Genomic DNA, 22,192 nt, shown 5'->3' on the forward strand with positions numbered 1-22,192 from the left:
AATAAAAAAATTGTCTTCTATGTCTGGGGTAAATGTATCAAAATAAAAAGTATTGCATTGTAGTAGAATTGCAGGATGCTGAATAATGGTCATTGTGGAAGGTACCATTTACACGTGGTGAAAAGTTTTTCCCAAAGAGTATAAATACGAAGTTCCTCATTGCAAGTTTACATAATCTATTACTATTAAATCTCCTATTGCAAATTATCATTGTATATCTATGCCATATAAGTCAAAGTATGAAGAATTCCCTGTGATGGGCAATTAACATTGGTCAGCTGGCAAAGGAAATTGACTCCAATCCTCAGCACCTAGGGTTGATCCACACAACTAACAAAATCAGCTAACTCATTTGTCCTATGGGCATTCCTGTAACATGGTAGGTATATGCACATATGCATACATACAGATACTAGAGGAATAAAAATTTTTAAAGAGAATGGCCTATGGATATATAGATGCAATGCCCTAGAAATAATGCTACTGGTTCTCCATCTATTCCCATGGATCCAATCCCCCATCTCAAACACCAAATACATTTTCATCCAAACGCTAAATTAAAGACTCCAAAGGGACTCTAATTATTACTATGTCACTTAACCATCCTATGCCATTGTGTCATGTAGACTATTGAAAACTAGAATAACAGGTTTTTAGGTAAAGCCTAGATTATTACATATTCCAGAGAAAACAATATTTAAGAAATATTAAAATATCTCTCTAAAAAGAAAGGTCATATTATAACACATTATGCTGTCATGTAGAAAGAAATGTTTGTCAACTAAATTGGACTCAAATAAATGTTAAAATAAATTAGTCAAAAGTTGTTCATTAACTAAAACACCAGGACAAAATCTCCAATGCTGGTCACATGGTCTTTAGGAGCATTACTGCCTCATTATTTATTTATTTGCTTGTTTATTTATTTATTTACTTACTTACTTTTTACAAATTGATTTTTATGGTTCAGACTTTCATCTATAAGAGCAATGAAAATGAATTAAACTATCTAAATTGTTCATATAATTATGATGTATAACCTACATTGAGACATAAATTATTGACCATTGGCTGAGAGGGAGGTATTGTGCATTGTGCTGTTATTCTGCCATCTACAAATTTTCTGTGACTTGAATCCTATGTAAATGATCCTGCATTCATTGGTTCTATCTTTTTTTTTTTTTTAATTTTTATTTATTCATCTCTCCTACCATACATTCCAACCTCAGTTTCCCTTCCTTCCACTCCTCCCATTGCCTTCTTCACACCTCCCATCTCTCTTAGATCCACTGCTCCTCTGTTTAATTTGAGAAAAAAAAAACAGTCCTCCTAGGGATATAAACTGAACATGGCATAACAAGATGCTAAAGACTAGGCACAAACCCATGTATCAAAGCTGGACAAGGCAACCCAGTAGGAGGGAGAAAGTCCCAAGGTCAGGTAAAACAGAGACACCCCAACTCCCACAGTTAGGATTCTCCCAGATACCTCAATCTAAACAACCACAACATACATGCAGAAGTCCTAGCAGACCCATGCAGGCTCTGGTATTGCTGTTTCAGTCTCTGTGATCTACTATGAGCCCTGTTTAGTAGATTCTGTGGGATATGTTCTCTCCCTGTCCTTGACCCTTCTGGCTCATACAATCCTTCCTCTCATTCTTCTCCAATATTCCTTGAGTTTATTTAATTTAAGTTTTCAGAATGTGAATGTGCAGACCACATGCCTGGTAACTTGATAAAATGTCCATGCTTAAGGGACATTCAAGCTTGATTTCTGTTACACAAGTTAGCAGTGGGAACAATCTACTTCAGGTCTTTGAGAAAGTGGCAGCTGTCTGAAAGCACAGCATTTTACACACTTTGTCTTGGTGAATAGTTTTGTGGAATCCCTTCCTGTTTCTCACACTGAATGCTGATAAATCTTTGATTATCTGATCATTCCATAAAGTATCCCAAAATACACCATGATAATGGTAATTATGTAATTTTAACTTGATGAATTAAAATGTGCAAGGCCTCAGATATCATAGACTTGCATCCTTTAGGCAGTGGTACATAATATAAATTCCATAGGCCTGTCCCATTGAAAAAGAATTTCAGAAGGCTAAATATCAAAACGTTCTGCTATCTTTCAGATTTTGTGTATATGTGTATTATATCTTGCATATCTTACCACTGAGAATTACTCAGAGTGCTGAATAGGCACACCTTACCCAGGACATAACATTGATTGATGTGTCACATTACCTAGAAGTCCTGATTATGAATCAGCCAAAATCAGGAGATGTCAGTTCAACAGGTTAAGTTTTGAACATGCAACATTTCACTTGAGCCATTAATCAGTCAAGACCATATTTTTAAGTAAGGAGAATGCATAGAAAAGGTCTGTACTGTGTGAAGTTCCTTAAGAATCACAATACTGCCTATTGCACTTTTAGAGCAATACTGTGTCATTCTCATAGAACATGAACCAATAGCTCTTCACTTTAGTGGGTAGCTGTTCCAGCTTCAATCTGGAAGTACTACCCCTAATGAGGCTTCTGGTAAGTGACAAACCTACTTATGACTTGCCCCTGGGGTGGGGCCAAGACAGGAGTCCTTAAGAACTGAGATCTGGACCTGCAGGCCCTCTTGGTTCCTCTTGACTCTGGATGCTGGATGCTAGACCGAGAAGAGTTCTCTAGAGAACTCTGGGCTACACCTTACTTCTCCCAGATCATGTAACCAATGCCTTTACTGGCTGTGAGTTACCCCAAAATAAACCTCCTTTTTAACTATGTGGAGTTGCCTTGCTAATCCCCACAATACTTCACAGTGAAATAAAGGTAGAATTCAGCCTTGGAATACTGTGAGATGTTTGTAAACCTTACCTAAGTATGTGCTAGCTCAGCCAATACTGTGAATGTAAGAATTACCCATATTGGGAGTGTTATTGTACTGAACTGTGGTTAGTTTTTCATAGAAGTAGTAGTTTTATCATTGGACTCTAGCATAAACAATGGGCACATTTATTTACTTGGAGTTATCAGTAATAGTACCTAAGTGAAGGTAATAAGAATTTCCTCAGAGTGCATAAGCATTTTGTCATTGTCATGTCCTATAAATAAGTTAGAGTACCAAAAATCAGAAGTATTACAGTGAATGAATGTTTAGTGTTCAGAAACATCAACTTCATGGGGTGGAGGAGTATCTGTGCCTTTACTTCTTTGCACTTTGCCGGGTTTTGTGACTCTGAAGTAGAAGTGGTGAAGTGTTTACACATTTCTGTTGAACCAAAACATATACAGTACACTACAAGACTGTGGTGCAGAGAGACTGGTATATGACCTGTCAGAATTCCCTGAGAAAGTTCTTATGACAAGGCACTTCCTACAGGCTGACAAGACAAAACATGACACAGAAAATAAAGGAATACTGGGAAAGTGGCTCCTGTCTCTGGCTACTGTGTGCACTAGGAGATTCATGGGTTAGTACTGCGGATTTTATTGCCTGAAACTATTCTCATGTTATGGAATATGCCTGAGGTTTCCTTACTGAATAAGCAAACTGCTAAAAGATTAAAAAAAAAAAAAGCCTGGTGGTGGTGCATGCTTTTTTTTCTCCTTTTTTAATTTATTATATTTGTGTTTTAATTTTACACATCAGCCATGGGTTCCCCTGTCCTCCTCCCTCATGCCCCTGCCCTCACCTCTCACCAGCCCCTCCCCTCCATTCCTATCTCCTTCAGAGCCAAGACTCCCCTGGGGATTCATTTAAACCTGGTGGATTCAGTACAGGCAGGTCCAGTCCCCTCCTTCCAGGCTGAGCAAAGAGTCCCTGTGTAAGCCCAAGGTTCCAAACAGGCAGCTCATGCACTAAGGATAGGTCCCAGTCCCACTTCCTGGGTGCCTTCCTAACAGTTCAAGCTATTCAATTGTCTTACTTATCCAGAGGGCCTGATCCAGTTGGGGGCTCCACAGCTTTTGGTTCATAATTCATATGTTTCTATTAGTTTGGCTATTTGACCCTGTGTTTTCCAATCTTGGTCTCAACAATTCACACTCTTACAGTCCCTCCTCTTTCTCAACAATTGGACTCCTGGAGCTTCACCAGGGGCCTGGCTGAGGATCTCTGCATCCACTTCCATCAGTTATTGGATGAGAGTTCCAGCATGACCTTAGGGTGTTTGGCCATCTAAACACTAGACTAGGTCAGATCCGCCTTTCTCTCGACCATTGCGAGTAGTTTACAGTGGATGTATCATTGTGGAATTCTGGGTACTTCTCTAGCACTTTGCTTCTTCCTGTTCTCATGTGGTCTTCATTTATCATGGTCTGCTATTCCTTGTTTTCCCTTTCTGTTCTTGGTCCAGCTGGGATCTCCTGCTCCTCTAAGCTTTCTTTCCCTCAAACCCTGCCCTTCATTACTCCCACTGTTGTCCAGGTTGTTCATGTAGATCTCATCCATTTCTCTGTCATTGGGCAATCCCTGTGTCTTTTCTAGGGTCCCATTTTCTAGGTAGCCTCCCTAGAGTTGTGTAGCAGTCTAGTCATCTTTGTTTTACATCTAGTATCCTACTATGAGTGATAACATACCATGTTTGTCTTTCTGAGTCTAGGTTACCTCACTCAGGATGATTTTTTCTAGATCCATCCATTTGCCTGCAAATGTCATGATGTCATTGATTTTCTCTGCTGAGTAGTACTCCATTGTGTATATGAACAATATTTTCTTTATGCATTCTTCAGTTGAAGGGCATCTAGGTTGTTTCCAGGTTCTGGCTATTACAAACAATGCTGCTATGAACATAGCTGAGCAAATACCCTTGTGGTATGATTGAGCATTCCTTGTGTATATGCCCAAGAGTGCTACAGCTGGGTCTTGGAAAGAAATGCCCAATTTTCTAAAGAAGTGCCATAATAATTTCCAAAGTGGCTATACAAGATTGCATTCCCACCAGCAGTGAAGGAGAGTTCCCCTTGCTCCACATCCTCTCCAGCATAAGCTGTCTTCTGTGTTTTTGATCTTAGCCACTCTGACAATGTGTAAGGTGGTATCTCAGAGTCGTTTTGATTTGCATTTCCCGGATAATTAGGGATGTTGAGCATTTCCTTAAATGTCTTTCAGCCATTTGAGTTTCCTCTGTTGAGAATTCTCTGTTTAGTTCTATAGCTCATTTCTTAATTGGACTATTGGGCATTTTGATGTCTAATTTCTTGAGTTCTTTATATATTCTGGATATCAGCCCTCTGTCAGATGTGGGGTTGGTGAAGACCTTTTCCCATTCTGTAGGCTGTCGCTTTGTGTTGTTGACCAAATACCAAGAGGAAAATAGAGAAAGGAAAGCCTTAAAAGTTAATGCTAGAAGGGAATGGGTGTGGGTTGAGAGGGGGAGGGCAGGAGGGATGGGAGGAGGGTAGTGGGATATCTTTGATTGGTATGTAAAATGACTAAATGTTTTTCTTAATAAAATAGTAAGAAAGCTGGGCAGTAGTGGTGCATGCCGTTAATCCCAGTGCTTGGGATGCAGAGGCAGGCAGCTCTTAGTGAGTTCGAGGCCAGCCTGGTCTACCAACCAAGATCCAGGAAAGGTGCAAAGCTACACAGAGAAACCCTGTTTCTGGAAAAAGAAAAGAAAAAGAAAGAAAAAAGTTAACGTCACAATGAGATCTTGAATATGTAGGGCTACACATAATAATAGGAGAAAATGAAATATTATTCACCAATTAGTAAAATAATACTAAAAAATGTATTTGAAGTGCTAGTCTGTGGGCTTATTGGTTATTGCTATTGAATTTGAGTAATGGGTATTTGTGTTGAGTGGTCTGGTAGTTGGAGTTGACAATTCTTCTTCCAAAGAAGATTGACTATTCTTCCCTGTAGCTTGGTATTTTGAAAGGACTGTGTGAGGAAATAATACAGAACCTCATAGAGATAATGCAAAGGGTAACTAAAATAAAATTTACTATACTGAAGAAAAAAAAAAAAACAAAATAGAGACATTTTTTAAACATTAACTTCAAGTGTAATATTTGAATTCCATGATGGTGGCTTAGAAATAAAGCCATTCCACATAAATTCAAACTAGTAGCTGTGGCCGATTATTGTTATGGCTAATCTTGATGATAGGGAATCTGGGTACCCAAACTGTCCCAAACTACACTGCTTCAGAGTTGAATACATGGACAAATTCCTCATCACCATATCTGGACTCTGTAGTGGGTAGCCATCCTAGCCTTGGCCTGGAAGTTCCAAGCCCCACTGAGGCTTTGGTAATGGTCACACCCACAAGGCAGGGCTGAGGGAGGAGGCTGAAGACCCAGGATCCAGAGGAGAGGCCTCTCTTGTTTCCGGGACCCTGGATGCTGGAGGTAGACTGAGCAGAGTTCTCCAGAGAACACCTCCAGACTGTGCCATATGTTTCCCAGATCCTGCAACCTATCCCTTCATTTGTAAATTACCCTGCTGTGGCTATTGCTCTGTGTAAATAAAGTTCTGATTGGCCAGTGGCCAGGCAGGAAGTATAGGTGGGACAAGAGAGCAGAGAATTCTGGGAAGTAGAAGGTTGGAGAGAGACACCTCCAGCTGCCGCCATGAAAAACAACATGTAAAGACACTGGTAAGCCACAAGCCATGTGGCAAGGTATAGATAAATAGAAATGGGTTAATTTAAGATAGAAGAAGTAGGTAACAAGAAGCCTGCCACAGCCATACAGTTTCTAAACAATGTAAGTTTCTGTGTGTTTACTTGGTTGGGTCTGAGCAACCATGGGACTGGCAGGTGAGAGAGATTTGTCCTGACTTGGCTAGGCAGGAAAACTCTAACTACATTACCCCACAAAATAAACCTCCCTTTTAACTATGTGGAATGGCCTTAATTTCACCAATACCAAATAATAAAATTTAAAAGAGGGGTACAGATTTAAACAGAGAATTCTCATCAGATGAATCTCAAATGAATGTTATCTTTAAATTAAAGGGAGAATTTTTGTTTGATTAGGAAAATGAATAAGTAAGGGAATAGCAGCATGAATGTGAGCACAGGAATCCTTTGTAACTATGGTATGGACTCCAGTATTGACTGTAGTGATGGCTTCATGAGTACATACATTGTCCTCCAAACTCATCACATTGTGTACTTGGGAAATGTGAAGTCTGCTCATGTAGCCACACTTCAGCAAAATGGCTTTCAGAAGATGGCAAAGAATCCTAAGGAACAAAGTGAGATTTGACAATTGCAGGTTGGTTCAGCAAGTTTTGTGTTCTAATCACCTGTGATTAAATTTTGTGGCCTATCCTAAAATCTTTCTTCTTCATTGTATTATCAAAAGATTTCTTCTAGCTTCTGTGGGCATCCAGCACTAATGAAACATACATGCAGGCAGAACACCTGAACATATAAAAATATAATTTTTTAAAACTGTGTATACTTAGTACATATTGCAGCATCTCTCACAATTTGTGTATTTTTGTTTATTTTTATTTTCACTTAAATAAAGAAAAATTTTTAAAGAAAAATAATTGACTAACATGTTACACAATTTTGTGTCTATAATGTATTCTGAATGTTCTCCTCCCCTACCTTCTTTAATCTCCAACCATCCCTATCATACTCCTCCCCAAATCTTTGTGAGTCACTCTGCAGTTTGATGATACTTTGTTTAGTGAATTGTTTTACTCAGGCCCATATCTATGGTATGATTGGGGTCAGTGGGTATGAAGATATAGACAATGTCCTATCCTCTCCCAGATAGCACAGCAATGAGTGCAAAGGCCCTGATCCCTCCTCTATCCATACCATTGTTGTCAAGTCTATTCTTGAGCAGACCTATAGTACTAATACGAATTGGTCTTAATAATAAAAACCCAGAGTCAGATATAGGGTAAATGCTGAAACATCAGAGAGACAAAGGAGCATATCAGAGCTGAAAGGTCATGAGATCAAAGTCACCCTGACTACACAAGATTGATCCAGTCTAAAAGACATTCTAAAAGACAAACAGAGCCACAGACTCTGGAGCACAGGCCTTTACTTCTAGCACTTGGCATCTCATGTCTTTAATCTCAGGACTTGGTAGAAGGAAACAGGAAGTGATATGTCTGGGTGGGGAGAGGAGTATTACTGAAAGCTGCTGGTAACAAAAGACCATGGGAGTATATAGTAGATGAGAACTAGTGTTCAGAAGGTCAATGTCTCAGAACAAAGGGTTCTGTTGGAGGAAACCATCATGCAAGGCATTATGGAATTACTGCCTTTTGAACAAATTGGCTGTTTCTTGTAAATGTCTTGTGCAATAACAGCTATATCTCCCGATTTACCTTGCCTTTCCATGTAATGTGTACATGTAATCTCATGACTACATCTCAGTCTTATGGGCAGACATAATTGTGGGTAGTCAAGAAGATGGTTTCTTATTTAACTGTATAATTTTATGAATAGAAACATACTAAAATATGCTTTATACTAGGTCTTTTGTTCCATGTGGACTCTAGACACTTACAGGTCCTGTTCTCCATCCTTAGCCACTGACAAGGCAAAATTGGCCAGACAAAGTGTCCTCATAGAACTTTCACAGAACAGAATTTCAAGTGCTTGGCTTTGTTGGATCAAAATTCTTCAGAAGTTTTATAGTGAACTAAAATTGATAGTGCAGGTGTCTGCCCTTGGTATATCTTAGTCCTTCGATAGTTCAATAGCACCTACGTTGCCCTAAGCATCCTCCACCTCCTCACTCTGATTCAGAAAACAATTAACACTTTGTATTTATTTCCACAGCAGTTTTTTAATTAGTAAAACATTTTTATTCATAATTTACACTTCACAAGTGAAACTCATACATTTTTACACGTACATTTTCATTTTGTTAAATTTGCACACGTCTACAGAATGTTCACACAACAAGCACCTGAAAGTGTGCAGGCAGTAGGAAATGCAAATACTAAAATGTGTTTATAAACCAAATGATAGCTGATGGCCCTGCCACAGATAAGACAGTTTATATACATTTATGTCTATATGAACATAAAAATTCTTGAACTTCTAGATCCAACAGCAGCTTTTGTTAAAAAACAAATCCATATGTTCTCATTTTATTTAAACTGACTCAACTGTATCATTTTCTGTTTTAATGTCAGTGGGTGCGGCTAAACTGTCTTCTGAACAGTCTGGTGGGGCATCAATGTGCTCTTCCTTAACTTTGGGACTTTCACAGGGTACTTGCAATTTGTTTTTGACAATGTTCACCATAATGTCCCAAGAATTTTCAACTGAAGTCTTGATGGCAGATGGTGTACAATCAAAAGAAGCTGTATTTTGGTAATCTGCATAACACGATGGATGGTAAATTTTTCTGTCTACTCCAATAGCATTTTTTAAACTTTTTTTATTATATTTGTGTGGTAATTTTACATATCAGCCATGAGTTTCCCTGTCCTTCCTCCTCCCGCTCCTACTTGCCCCCCACCTCTTCCCCTCCATTCCCATCTCCTCCATGGCCAAGGCTCCCCTGGGGATTCATTTAAACCTGATGGATTCAGTACAGGCAGGTCTAGTCCCCCCTTTCCAGGCTGAGCAAAGTGTCCATTGAAAGCCAAAGGTTCCAAACAGCCAGCTCATGCACTAAGGACAGGTACCGGTCCCACAGCCTGGATGCCTCCTCCCAAACAGTTCAAGCCATTCAATTGTCTCACTTATCCAGAGGGCCTGATCCAGCTGGGGGCTCCAGAGCCTTTGGTTCATAATTCATGTGCTTTGATTCATTTGGCTATTTGTCCCTGTGCCTCTCCAATCTTGGTCTCAACAATTCACACTCTGACAGTCCCTCCTCTTTCTCAACAATTGGAATCCTGGAGCTCCACCAGGGGCCTGGCTGAGGATGTCTGCATCCACTTCCATCAGTTATTGGATGAGAATTCCAGCACGACCTTAGGGTGTTTGGCCATCTGATCAACAGACCAGGTCAGATCATGCTTTCTCTCGACCATTGCCAGCAATCTACAGAGGATGTATCATTGTGGAGGTCTGGGGACCTCTCCAGCACTCTGCCTATTCCTGTTCTCATGTGGTCATCATTTATCATGTTCTGTTATTCCTTGTTATCTCTTTGTGTTCTTGATCCAGCTGGGATCTCCTACACCCCTAAGCTTTCTTTCCCTCAAACCTTGCCCTTCATTACTCCCACTTTCATCCTGGTTGTTCATGGAGACCTCATCCATTTCTCTGTCATGAGCAATACCTGTGTCTTTCCTAGGGTCCTGTATTCTAGGTAGCCTCCTTGGAGTTGTGTAGCAGACTAGTCATATTTGCTTTACATCTAATATCTTCCTATGAGTGAGTACATACCATGTTTGTCCAACTGAGTCTGGGTAACCTCACTTAGGATGATTTTTTTCTAGATCCATCCATTTGCCTGCAAACCTCATGATGTCATTGTTTTTCTTTGCTGAGTAGTAATCCATTGTGATTTTGTACCATATTTTCTTTATCCATTTTTAATTGAAGGGCATCTAGGTTGTTTCCAGGTTCTGGCTATTGTAAACAATGCTGCTATGAACATAGCTGAGCAAATACCCTTGTCGTATGATTGAGCATTCCTTGGGTATTCCAAGAGTGGTATTGCTGGGTCTTCCCTGAATGAAGAGCAGCAGAAAGTATAGAGCTGAGACTGAGATGCTGTGTTGTTTTAAAAGCCCTAAGACACACCTTTTAACCTGTCTCCCCTCTGGGGAACTAATATTAGCAACTCACACAAAGAGACCGAAATAAAAAGAACAATTTCGAATAAAGTATCAAAGAAGAACAAAAGCTTCTCAGCATTACAAAATCAAAAAGCTGTCTAAGGGTCAGGGACCACTGGAGAAAAGGGAAGATTGTAAGAGGAAAAAGTCGGAGAGAAACAATGTCTTCTGGGCAGGACTGGATTCCTGCTTTCACGTATTCACACCAGTGATGGTCATCTGTATAAGACCAGCACAAGATCAAGCCAATTAACACTGAAGCATGGAGTATGGAGGAGCTCATGATCCTGAACCAGCAGCTGATGAGCTTTGGATACTTGATAACTTCGAAGGAGGGAGAGAAACAAATTTCTGAATGTGTGGTCTCTGATAAATTGATCATTTTTCTACCTCCAGTGGATGGCCCAAAACAGGAGTATTTAGCATGAATTGGGAGGGCAATGAAAGTTGAGTGGGAATTACAGAAAAAAGTTGGGGAGAGACATATAATCAAATTAATTATATGCATGTATGACATTACATTGAAAAAATATTTATTTGAACCATTGTAAGCAGGATCATATTCAGTTGAGGATGATTTTTGTATGTGTATAACTATATTAATATAGCTTAAAATTTGGAAACTTAAGAAAGAATTAAACATTTTCTGGGGGGGCATGTCACTCAGGCACACATTGTTCTCTAAAGGTCAAAAGTAATCATTCTCTTATATGTAAAACATGTGGTGCCCTCCTTCCTGGATTGGGATGTACAGATTCCTCTCCTACACCATTGTTTTGGTGTCATGTTCTATAGCATGTAGGATGAAATCGCTGACTTAGTGCTATGAGACTCAATTTCCTCATCTTAAATCATGCTTTCTATAACCAAGATTCCCCTGGAATTGAATCATGGGACAGGTTAAGCACAGACTATGGTTCACTAAGGCCACCTAAATTATGTTTTTTACAAGTGACTTCAAGACCAAGATCTTTCTACATTGTAAATTGTCATTTGTTTGTGTGAATAAGAATGAAGGGTTTATGGGGATGAACTCAGACTAGTGGTACTGCAAGTATCATATGGATATGATATCCAAAAGCACTTGTAGACTGTGCAGATGGAGTCTGCTTCTCAATATAGTGGAAGCTCTGGTCTCTGCACAAAGTCCTAAACTCCTTGTTTCAATCATGGATCACAGGCACTTCATAGTCTCAGAACAGAACATTCACACACACACACACACACACACACACACACATGCTATAGCACATTCCCTAATATAATTTGTAACTATATTAAAGACTTGGTGGTCTACTCCTCTCTGATAGTGTCCTGAGGCCCATTGCTTCTTTAGTAGAATATCCATGGAACTATGTCAACATGGTAAGTAAATGTTGGAAATATGGAAATTACAGGGATTGTTAACAAGAAGAACATCTAAAAAAAAAGACAATATTGTGTGATCTGTATATGGATCATAGACAGGCATTGGGAAAACAAATTAAGGTTTCCTTTATCTATTGTGGAGAAAACACACAATGACTTCTTCCCAGTACAATGATAAATGCCTTGGAAACCTGCAGTATATAAGTACCAAAGTATATAATTCTTCATGGCTTAAGATGTACGTAGCTTGTGGTCCAGGATCTCAGTTCTACAAAGCTACAGTGCGTTTCTAAGAGGAACTTAGAAAGTTAGACAACTCCTTTTGTTTGGGAAGAAAATCACATGTTACTGATCTTTTCTCTTCTCATATTGGTCTTTGAGACCCTGTAAGTTATTTCTATGTGTGGGGGCACAGAAAATTCTTTTGATATATGCCGCCAAACAAACCAAAATTAAAATACAAATTTGCAAAATATTATAGATAACTCTATCAGCTCTATAGAAATTATCTAACTTACACAATCAGGATGAAAAGTAATTATTCTTATTTAAGTGTTGAAAATGGATAAGGAAAGAAGGCTTTGGTCCTACATCAGAGGTTGGGTTGTACACTCCAGATCAGGCTGCAGTGCCTATCCGGCCACAAGCTCAAAAAAGCTGTAAACACCACAGCTTTTTGTATCAGTAGACTAAAATTATTATGGAAGTGAAGAATTATATTCCAGGTTATAGAATCAGTTAAGTTTTGACTGTTAAATGTTAGAGAGAGCAGGGAGAAGGAGAAGGGGGAAAGGAAGAGGAAGAAACGCCCAATAGAGCTTAAAAAAAGCTCTTGTCATAGACATCAATTAAGTAATCATATGCTTAATATTAGATGGAACACACTTTACCAGATCTGCCACCTCACTTCATATCCAGACTTTGAAATTCCTCTTCCATTGTCCTATCTGATATGTAGCTCCTATAAGTCATACCTGGTTTTCTTCTATGTACCAGTCCTAGCCATGTTCCCACAGCTGGTGTCTAGGCCTAGTCTAGCACCTGAACCTTGCAGCCACCTAACTCTAGGCTTCAACAAGGTCTCAGGCCCTGTGCACATACCTAGTTCAAACTCATTTTCCTGTACCACAAACAACCTCTAGGCTTGAGCCAAAGCACTCTCTAGCTGCCTCCACCCACAAGAACCTTTGCACTGCCACCAACACCTCATTCTGAAACAAAACTTCTGACATCTTCCCACATTTTCTCCAGAGTCTGGCATGGTGGAGCTCCAGGAACTTCTCATCCACACCCTTTTACAACCTATAGAATGTATCTTGAGACCCACAACCAATGGATCAACCATTCCTGCCTTCCTGCTGAGAAGTGTTAAGCTTGAATCCATCCATTCCCTGCCTACCTGCTAAACCACAGAACTCTCCCATGTCATATCTGAACTTTCCATTCAGATCTTACCACCATTATGCAGACTTAGAGCAGGAAGGACATCCAATATTCCAACCCAGTTCCTTCCATCCATTTGCCTTTATTTTATCCAAGCTATTTCCGACTTCTAGAACCAATGTACAAATGGGATGGCTAAGATCAATGAAATAACCAACCACAAATGCTGGAGATGGTGTGAAGAAAAGGAAATCCTTTGTCACTGTTTGTGGAATAGCAAACTGATTTAATACCACTGAAACGAGTGTAGACAATTCACAAAAATATAAAAATAAATCTTCAGTATGACCTATCTATACCACTCCTTGGCATAAAGTCATTTCAAGCATAAATTGACAGGACACTTTTAGTGGGAAAGACAGTTTCTTAATGAAAATCAGAAGCTAGAAAAAGATGGATTCTACTTTTAGTAGCACAACAGAGGCAGTATACTTTTAGTAACTGATTGCCCTGAAGGATAAATGCCAGAGAAAATCCTACAATCAATGTAGGTAGAAGAAACAGGGTATGAGGCTCCTGGAGAACTCCTGTAAAATCGCTGAGGAGTAGTGCCTACTACACTTTCCTTCAATAAACAGAAATAAAACAGAGAACAAACACTGGTCATTCTTGAGAACAGCACTGAAATACAGTGAGATATTATGGAGACACTAAGTTACCCAAAGATGCAAATGACCTTGTAAAGCAATGCATAAAGCACCCTGTGTGGATTATTGCCATCAAACCCCTGGCCACATTTCAATACTAGGAGGAAGCAGCTGGGCCCTAGGGAGATAAAGGGTTTTTTGTTCCAGTGTGTATCACTGTGTGGGTGGGTTATTACTCCCCTGCTGACAGTAGTAAGTGGCAGCATCTTCAGCCTCCATGCTGCTGATTGTGAGAGAGTAAGAGGTCCCAGACCCACTGCCACTGAAGCGAGCTGGGACTCCAGAAGCCAGATTGGATGTTTTATAAATCAGGAGCTTAGGGGAGGCTCCTGGTTTCTGCTGGTACCAGTGCAAATAACTGGTACTTACACTTGAGCTGGCAACACATGTCATGGTGACCCTTTCCCCTTGAGATGCAGCCATGGATGCTGGAGACTGGGTGAGAACAATTTGTCCATTGGACACTAATCAGGGGAAGACAATGAAGAGAAAGAGATGTTAGTAGACATAAACATAAAAATAGCTTTGTACCACTTGATGTTCAGAAGAAGGAAAATGAAAAATATTATCTTTGACTCAAGTTCCCCTAGGGAAAAGAATTGTGGATTGTGAGCTCAAATGCCCTCCCTTCTCTTACCTGTGACACTGATTAGTAGGAAAGCTGAAAATCTGCACCTGAAAATCCATTGTGCTTTCTACTCTTAGTCTCAGGCTAATTACTGCTCTTCTCATAAGTACATCTCTTTAAAACAGCTATGAAACATTTGTGGTTTTTGAGGGTGAAGTATGCAAATAGCAAGATATAGTCTAGGCAGTTCTTGGCTTATAAATTCCTGTGGACTTTAAGTATGGCAACCTGGGTAAATCCAGGAAAATACCTACTTATTTGTTGACATTATACTGATAAGGAACGAAATCTCTGTTTTTATTTTCTCCTTCATGGTGCATTCCTCTATCCTAGAGTTATACCCATGCATCTCTGTGGAGACTGGCATTATTTGATCCATTCCATGAGACATATTCTACTGAGTGTTGAGAGGCATATTTCTCCCATAATAAAGCTGTGTTGATTATGCCTGTTTATTAAGTTCTCAGAGAATTTTAGCAGCCTTATCCACTTCCTGTTTTCCTGGAATTTGACCAGTTGAGACCTCACTCACTTATTCCAGTCTAGCCAGATGACCATGCACACAAAACACTTGGAAAAGCAGCATCCAAGTGTGTCATCTGAAACCCAGTTATGTTTAGTGACATGCTGCAACAGTTAATCACCTGTGTCATCCCTAGGAGAATTTTGGGGAAAAATCTCCCAATGACATGGATGGAAACACAGGTATTGAATTTGTATCAACTATCATTTGCTAGACTAACACAGGCTGGATTTAAGAGAACCCTGGCCTGGAGTTTCTTGAAAACATCTGATGATCTGTTGTTGTTTTGTTTATATGATATTATTATCTGGGAACATGTGAACATACTTTGCAAATAAACTACATTTTAATTATTAATGGGTAATATCTCCTTAAACTGCAAATTCATGTATAAGATTGATCAAAAGTTTTACTTTATCCTATTGCAAATTTCTATTATGTTCTTATAAACTCTGAAGTTAAACACAGCTGATAAGGAAGCATAGTTATCTCTAGATTTTCCTTTAAGAATGGTTCCCTTGTCCCTTCCTTCATAAAAGTCTCTTTCATTGTGTATCAATAATAAAGAAAAATAGCCAAGACACTCTGTGAATAAATACTTATTTTGAGAGATATTAACATAAGAATTGCTGAATTAAGATGTATTGTAAACTATACTTTTATGAGCAACAAATTTTAAATAAATGAATAATTTTCCCTCAAAATAACCCATGGTCTTGTCTTTCACTGTTCATGTTTAGTAGGTAGTTTCCAGTCTTATTATTGTTCCTTCAGAATGACAGATCTTCAACTATTTTTGTGAAAATATATATTTTCTTTTAATTTCACGAGTGAGGGCACTATACCATCCTTGGTTTCATATAAAACAAACAGGTCAGTACATTGTCAATGTGTGTAAGCATGGATAGAAAAAAGGATAACTCTATCACATCTGTTCTGAAATTAGTGTTGGTTCCTCAAAAAAGCCAAAGAGAATAATAATGTTTTGTGTCTATTAAGATTGAAGGACAACCAAAATTTTAATGTTTTTAGATTTATTATTTTATCCTTTCTGTATGAGTGCTTTTCTGCATGTATATATATGTGCATAGCATGCATGTTGAGTACCCAAGAGGTCAAAAGAGGGCTTCAGGTACACAGGAACTGGTGTTATGGATGGTTGTGGGCCACAATGTGAATAATGGTAAATGAATCCAGGTCTTCTGTAAGAGCAACAAAACCTCTTAACTTCTGAGGCTTCTCTTGATCCCCAGAGACATCCAATCTTAATGTTCATTGCAAATCAGTTCTCTCAAAAAAGCTCTAATACTATGACTATGACAAGGTGCCAGTGGAAATGGATCTTAGCAATCAAGGGAAGACTGCTGCTAGAAGCCAGAGTTCTGAGAGAGACTTTGTCCCCTCTTCTGAAGACAGTAGACCAGGATCAATAGACTACTGGCAATGGTCTAGATAAAGCCTGATCTGACCTAGTCTGGTGATCTGATGGCCAAACACCCTAACTGTCATGCTGGAACTCTCATCCAATAATTGATGGAAGTGGATGCAGAGATCCTCGGCCAGGTCCCAGGTGGAGCTCCAGGAGTCCAATTGTCAAGAAAGAGGAAGGACTGTAAGAGTGTGAACTGTTAAGACTAAGGTTGGAAAAGCACAGGGACAAATCGCCAAACTAATGGAAACACACGAATTATGAACCAAAAGCTGTGAAGCCCTCAACTGGATCAGTCCCTCTGGATAAGTGAGACAATTGAGTAGCTTGAACTGTTAGGGAGGCACCCAGGCAGTGGGACCCAGACCTATCCATGTGCATGAGCTGGCTGTTTGGAACCTTGAGCTTACACAGGGACACTTTGCTCAGCCTGGAAGGAGAAGACTGGATCTACCTCTACTGAATCCACCAGGTTGAATTGAATCCCCAGAGGATTCTTGGCCCTGGAGGAGATGGGAATGGAGGGGAGGGGCTGGGAGGAAGTTGGGGCGTGGGCTAGGGTGGGAGGACAGGGGAACCCATGGCTGATATGTAAAATTAAAACACAAATATAATAAATTAAAAAAAGAAAAAAAAAACTGTGATTGTGGTCAATGCCAAAACAACTGTCAATGAAGTGTACAAAGCCTGAAGATTTTCCTGAGTGCCAAGTCAATCAAGAGCCTGAGGACTTCTTGTTTTTAAGTGTTCCAGTGATTACAGCTCTAAGCCTGGTCGTATCTACTGAATGGATATGTTTTAGTGCTGCCCTCTACTGTTAAGATAGGCAAATTGAAGATAGGGTTGAGTAATACCTATTTTGGAGAAATAGCTACATTCACAATGATCAATGACAAATACTAATGCATTTAGAAAATATCCTTTGAAAAGCCAAAACGTCTTTTTTCTTTCCTTCTGGTGGTCACAGGCACAATGAAGAATATTGTCCAGACAGTCAAACACATGCACACATATATTTCTACTCTTGTCATCATGAAATAAAGAAGCATCAACAGGAAAGTGTTCAACACAGAAGAAAAAGTGTCTAAGGTGTATGTGTTTTTATGAGCACATTAAGTTTGCATTTATAGATACTACATTCTCCCTGTTTTATAGCAAGGTTATAAATAGCTAAAATAATGTAGAAGTTGCTGATGGTAAAAATGGTACCAGTCATTTAAGAAAAAGACAAATTCAATTGTAGAACGTCCTATGTAGCTTCAGAAGGATGGGACACTGTGATGTAGGTTTGTCCTCTTGTGATCATGTGGCTCCCTTTGAGTTATAGATGGTTACTCCTGCTCAGAATCAAGAAAGAATAGTAATACCACACACCATGGTATAGTAAATGACAAATATTTGCAATTTACACTCAGGTTTATATTGACAATACAATATTTTGGGGGCTTTGTAAGTGCAAATCATTACTTAGCTGAACCACTGGATGTGCTATCAGTAAGCTCAGGACTGTGAAATCCCACAGAGGACAGCAAGACACAAGAGGTTGTGATAAATGTGATGATGCTATTGTAAAATGGCATCTGAGTTGCAGCAGCTTGACTACCATCTTCATTCTACAATACTCAAAGAATGATGGATAGATGAGTAAAAAATAGCTCTGAAGATTTTAGGCCTGTGGATCATCTGTTTAAAGCAGATGATATCCTAGATTTAATTGGCAATCAAGTCCAAGTAGATAACATGAGATGAATCAAAAGACTGTTATTCTGTAAGCTTTCCTGTTTTGTCCCACAAACTTCTGGGCACTGAATTTTCACATGAAGAAGAATGGAAACTGAAGGTCACTGCTGAATATTTCTATCATTTCAAATCCAACTGAACATGCTATTTATAGCCCAACTTGAGATTCCCCACCTACGTCAGCTGATATTCCCAGAGGGGAGAAAGATTCCAAAGGGGAAAATTAATTAATTAATTAGTTAATAATTAATACAAATATTTTTCATATTAAATATGAAAATCTAATTATTTTTTGGTAATTTTTTCCACCTTGTTGAATTGAATAAAGTGTAAGAATCAGGTTGGGTTCTCATATAATCATTTTTTTTATTTTTTTGAAATTTTAACATAACCACATAATCTTACCATTTTCTTTTCTTCTCTTCAAACACACCTATATAACCTCCTTGCTCTTTCTCAGATTCATGACATATTTTTGTTCATATTCCTTGTATTATATGGATTCATTATGTTATATGTATTGAGAGAGGGGTGTTCATATACACTCAATCTATATAATATTTTATATAAAATATACAACTTCTGTTTGCAAAGATTGAGAGCATTACACGAAACCACAACTGATCAAAATGCAGAGATCAGGACTCCATGTGATGATCAGTTCCAAATGATCTGTCTACAACACAATTTCCACACCTCTATGTCAGGGACCATTGCAGAGTGCGTAGAATGAGTATAAGAGCCACAGAGGAAGGCAAGTTTTCTCTGAGATTGTGTCTCTTAGCTACATCAAGCAGGCTGCATCCTAGAGGTGTAACTGAAGCTGCCTAAACAAGACTTGAACAATGATAATTCATTAGACATGCAAACATAGATGTTTGATATCTCCATGGGACCCCACCCTAGATAAAGAACTATGGGTAACTGGAGAAATTCTGAGAGTGGGAGAAATGGTCTTACCTGGAGTAGATCCTGCAGGCTGGTTATCTGATATCATGTGGTCAGCAAAGCAGGATCTTATTCTCAACTCTGTGCTTTCTGCTTCTCTTTCCTCTAGGACACTAGGAATGGGAAAAAAAAATGTTTCCTGGGTTTTCTTCTCATGGAAGGTACCAGAGGGATCTCAGAGTTTCTCATCTTGCTATTTGTGTACCTTACAGTGTCTGTCTTCCTGGGAAAATGATCTGAACATGGAGACGTCCACAACATAAACTATTGCCACTGCTCTTGGATTCCCAACCATACGTTTATTGATGACTAGAATGCATATTTGGACATAGGGCATGGAGAAATCAATTTGGTATGGATGAAGTAGCTTCTAGTGAAAGACTGAAGCTGGATAAAACACCATTTCTATGATGTGAACTTATTTTATAAAAAGTGAAGCCTCCCTGATAAGATTATCTACATGTAAATATACAACTGCTGAGGCAGGCTGTCCTTGATGGGCAGCTGAGGACTGGTTTCTAAATGAACACTGGGATATTTCCTGTCTTAAGTATCAATTTTTCTGAACACCATTTCCTACCTTCCCCAAGCAAATCATGTAATGGTATTATTTAAGACCTTTTAAAATTATGTTTAAAGTCCAATTCACAGGACAACAGCACATTTCTGGTGCTACAAACATATATGTTCACGAACCAAATGGTGAGGAACACATAGGACCCAGGAACAAACCTACTACAATTACTTTGCTAGAAGGTCTCAGTGTCAAACTTCCCTCTATGTTAGTTTCTTTCTACACATACATGTGTGTAGATCTTTCACCTCATTAGAGAAGTTCCTTTTTTCAGTGGATGGTGCCTAAGGCAGAGACAAATGATCAAAGTGCAAAGAATAAATATCAATGGTTTTTTCAGCCATGAATGGAACATCCCTATCACATCTCATTTCCAAAGCTCTTAGGAAGAAGAGGTGGATATATTGGGAGAGCCAGAGGTGGTTTATGGTTCCTTGGTATTTATTTTATAATGCCTGTTGTTTCATTAGCCCATTTATGGATTGGGTTGTTAGATTTCTTCTTGATTACCTTGGTGATATTTTTAAATACTTTTTGAATGTATAGTTAACATTTGTTCTGAGGACTCAGCTACTCATTATTTTGAATGCTTCAACACCTTCCTCTATACAAAGTCTCAGACAAACTCCCATTTTTGTATAATGTGGGATAACATACATTTCCCCAAGCCTGGTCTGGCAACCTCTTCTCAATAAGCAAACTTGAAGGTAAAACTCAGAATTAAAAATGTTATTCAATATGGCCACATTGGTAAGTAGCCAAAAATCAGATGAAAACCTGTGTCTCTTAATAATATCTTCACTTTGGCATGCCACCTACATCTTGTTGCACTCAAAACAAGCAACTTATGATCCACTTTTTCCCTAAACAGAAACCTTTCTTGTTTGAGGCTGTGTCACTGGGGGATGAAGTTCTAGGTATTGATAACAGTAGTAAGCACCACAGAGCTTGTGTTTAGGAACTAAAGGGATGGGACACCATTGCTGTAAAGTGTTTAAGTAGCTTGGTCCAATTTCAATTATTATTGTACTTCCAATTATTTTAGACTGTCTAGTAAAAAGGTGGAGGAAATAATTTTCTGGTGAGGTTGAAACAAATTATATTGGGAGGTTAAAATTGTATTAAAACTTTAATTTTCTAAGTGACAATTTTAGCTTCACTAATTATAAAATGTGATCTGTATATACAAAGACCAAACAGCATTTTCAACAAGTCTCTAAAGCCTTTGAATTAATGAAAGAAATACACAGTATTAATGCCAAGGTAAGAAAATTATATTTTGAATATAATATATATTGTCTGTAACTCCAATTTTAGGTGATATGCTTATGCACGCAGGCAAAATACACATACACATAACATAATGTAAATAATTTTTGAAAAGATAATCCCATTTTAGATGCTTCAGAAAGTCCTTTATCTTGAAACAAATGGAAAGCCTCTTTCATCCTGAAAATACATAATTGTATATAACTCATTAAATGCATATAGAAAAGAGGATAAAATATTAGTGTGGAAAAACACCAGGCTTCAAAGATAAAAAACAAAAGAGGAAGAAAGCAGAAAAATATGTATTATATAAATGTGCAAAAGAATAAGTGTTATGAATGTGGCCTCATCAATTAGTGATTATGAGTTTATTTTTTCCAGTTTAAATAGTTAGAATTGCTGAATAAAATAACAAACTTGGTGTTCTTATGAAAATAAAAAAATTAAAATGTCTATATTCACTCACTAAAAGTTGAAAATAGAAACAGTCGTTACATAAATAGAAAACATGAAGAGAGGCAAAAAGAAAGTGGGAGATAAAATATTTACAGTAAATGAAATGGAATTTAAATAAAAACCTAATGTGAGATGAATAAATTAATTATATAAAATAAAACAGTTTAATTCGAGTATAAGTCTCATTACCCAGCTCTTAACCTGAGTAATTTTAAATGAGTGATGAAAGCAGACAAGACCTACTGAAGCATGATGGGTCTTCAGTCATGCATGCTGAGCAGGCACTGGTATAGCATTGTCCTGAGGCAGATCCAATACCAAGGCTTGTGATGCTGATGAGGCCAATAAGGCCAGAAAGAGGTGGCTCTTGAAGCACAGTGATGACATAAAGCTCCAGAGCCCTCAGCTACAACCAGTTACTCTGAGTTCTCAGCATCTCTCTCTCTCTA

The 22,192-nt window shown here is 38.6% G+C and overlaps 1 gene segment (V, D, J or C); it reads right to left on the reverse strand.

The window, feature by feature from the left end:
- Positions 1–9,865: 9,865 nt before the first annotated feature.
- LOC118579182 lies at positions 9,866–14,863 on the reverse strand (the record flags this gene model as incomplete). The annotated part of the segment is given in 3 exon segments: positions 9,866–9,898; positions 14,357–14,640; positions 14,814–14,863. Coding segments are annotated over 3 exon segments (367 nt in total), but the record flags the coding sequence as incomplete, so codon positions are not given.
- Between the last annotated feature and the right edge of the window lie 7,329 nt (positions 14,864–22,192).

This window comes from Onychomys torridus, chromosome 3, assembly GCF_903995425.1.
Source record: "Onychomys torridus chromosome 3, mOncTor1.1, whole genome shotgun sequence".
NCBI lineage: Eukaryota > Metazoa > Chordata > Mammalia > Rodentia > Cricetidae > Onychomys > Onychomys torridus.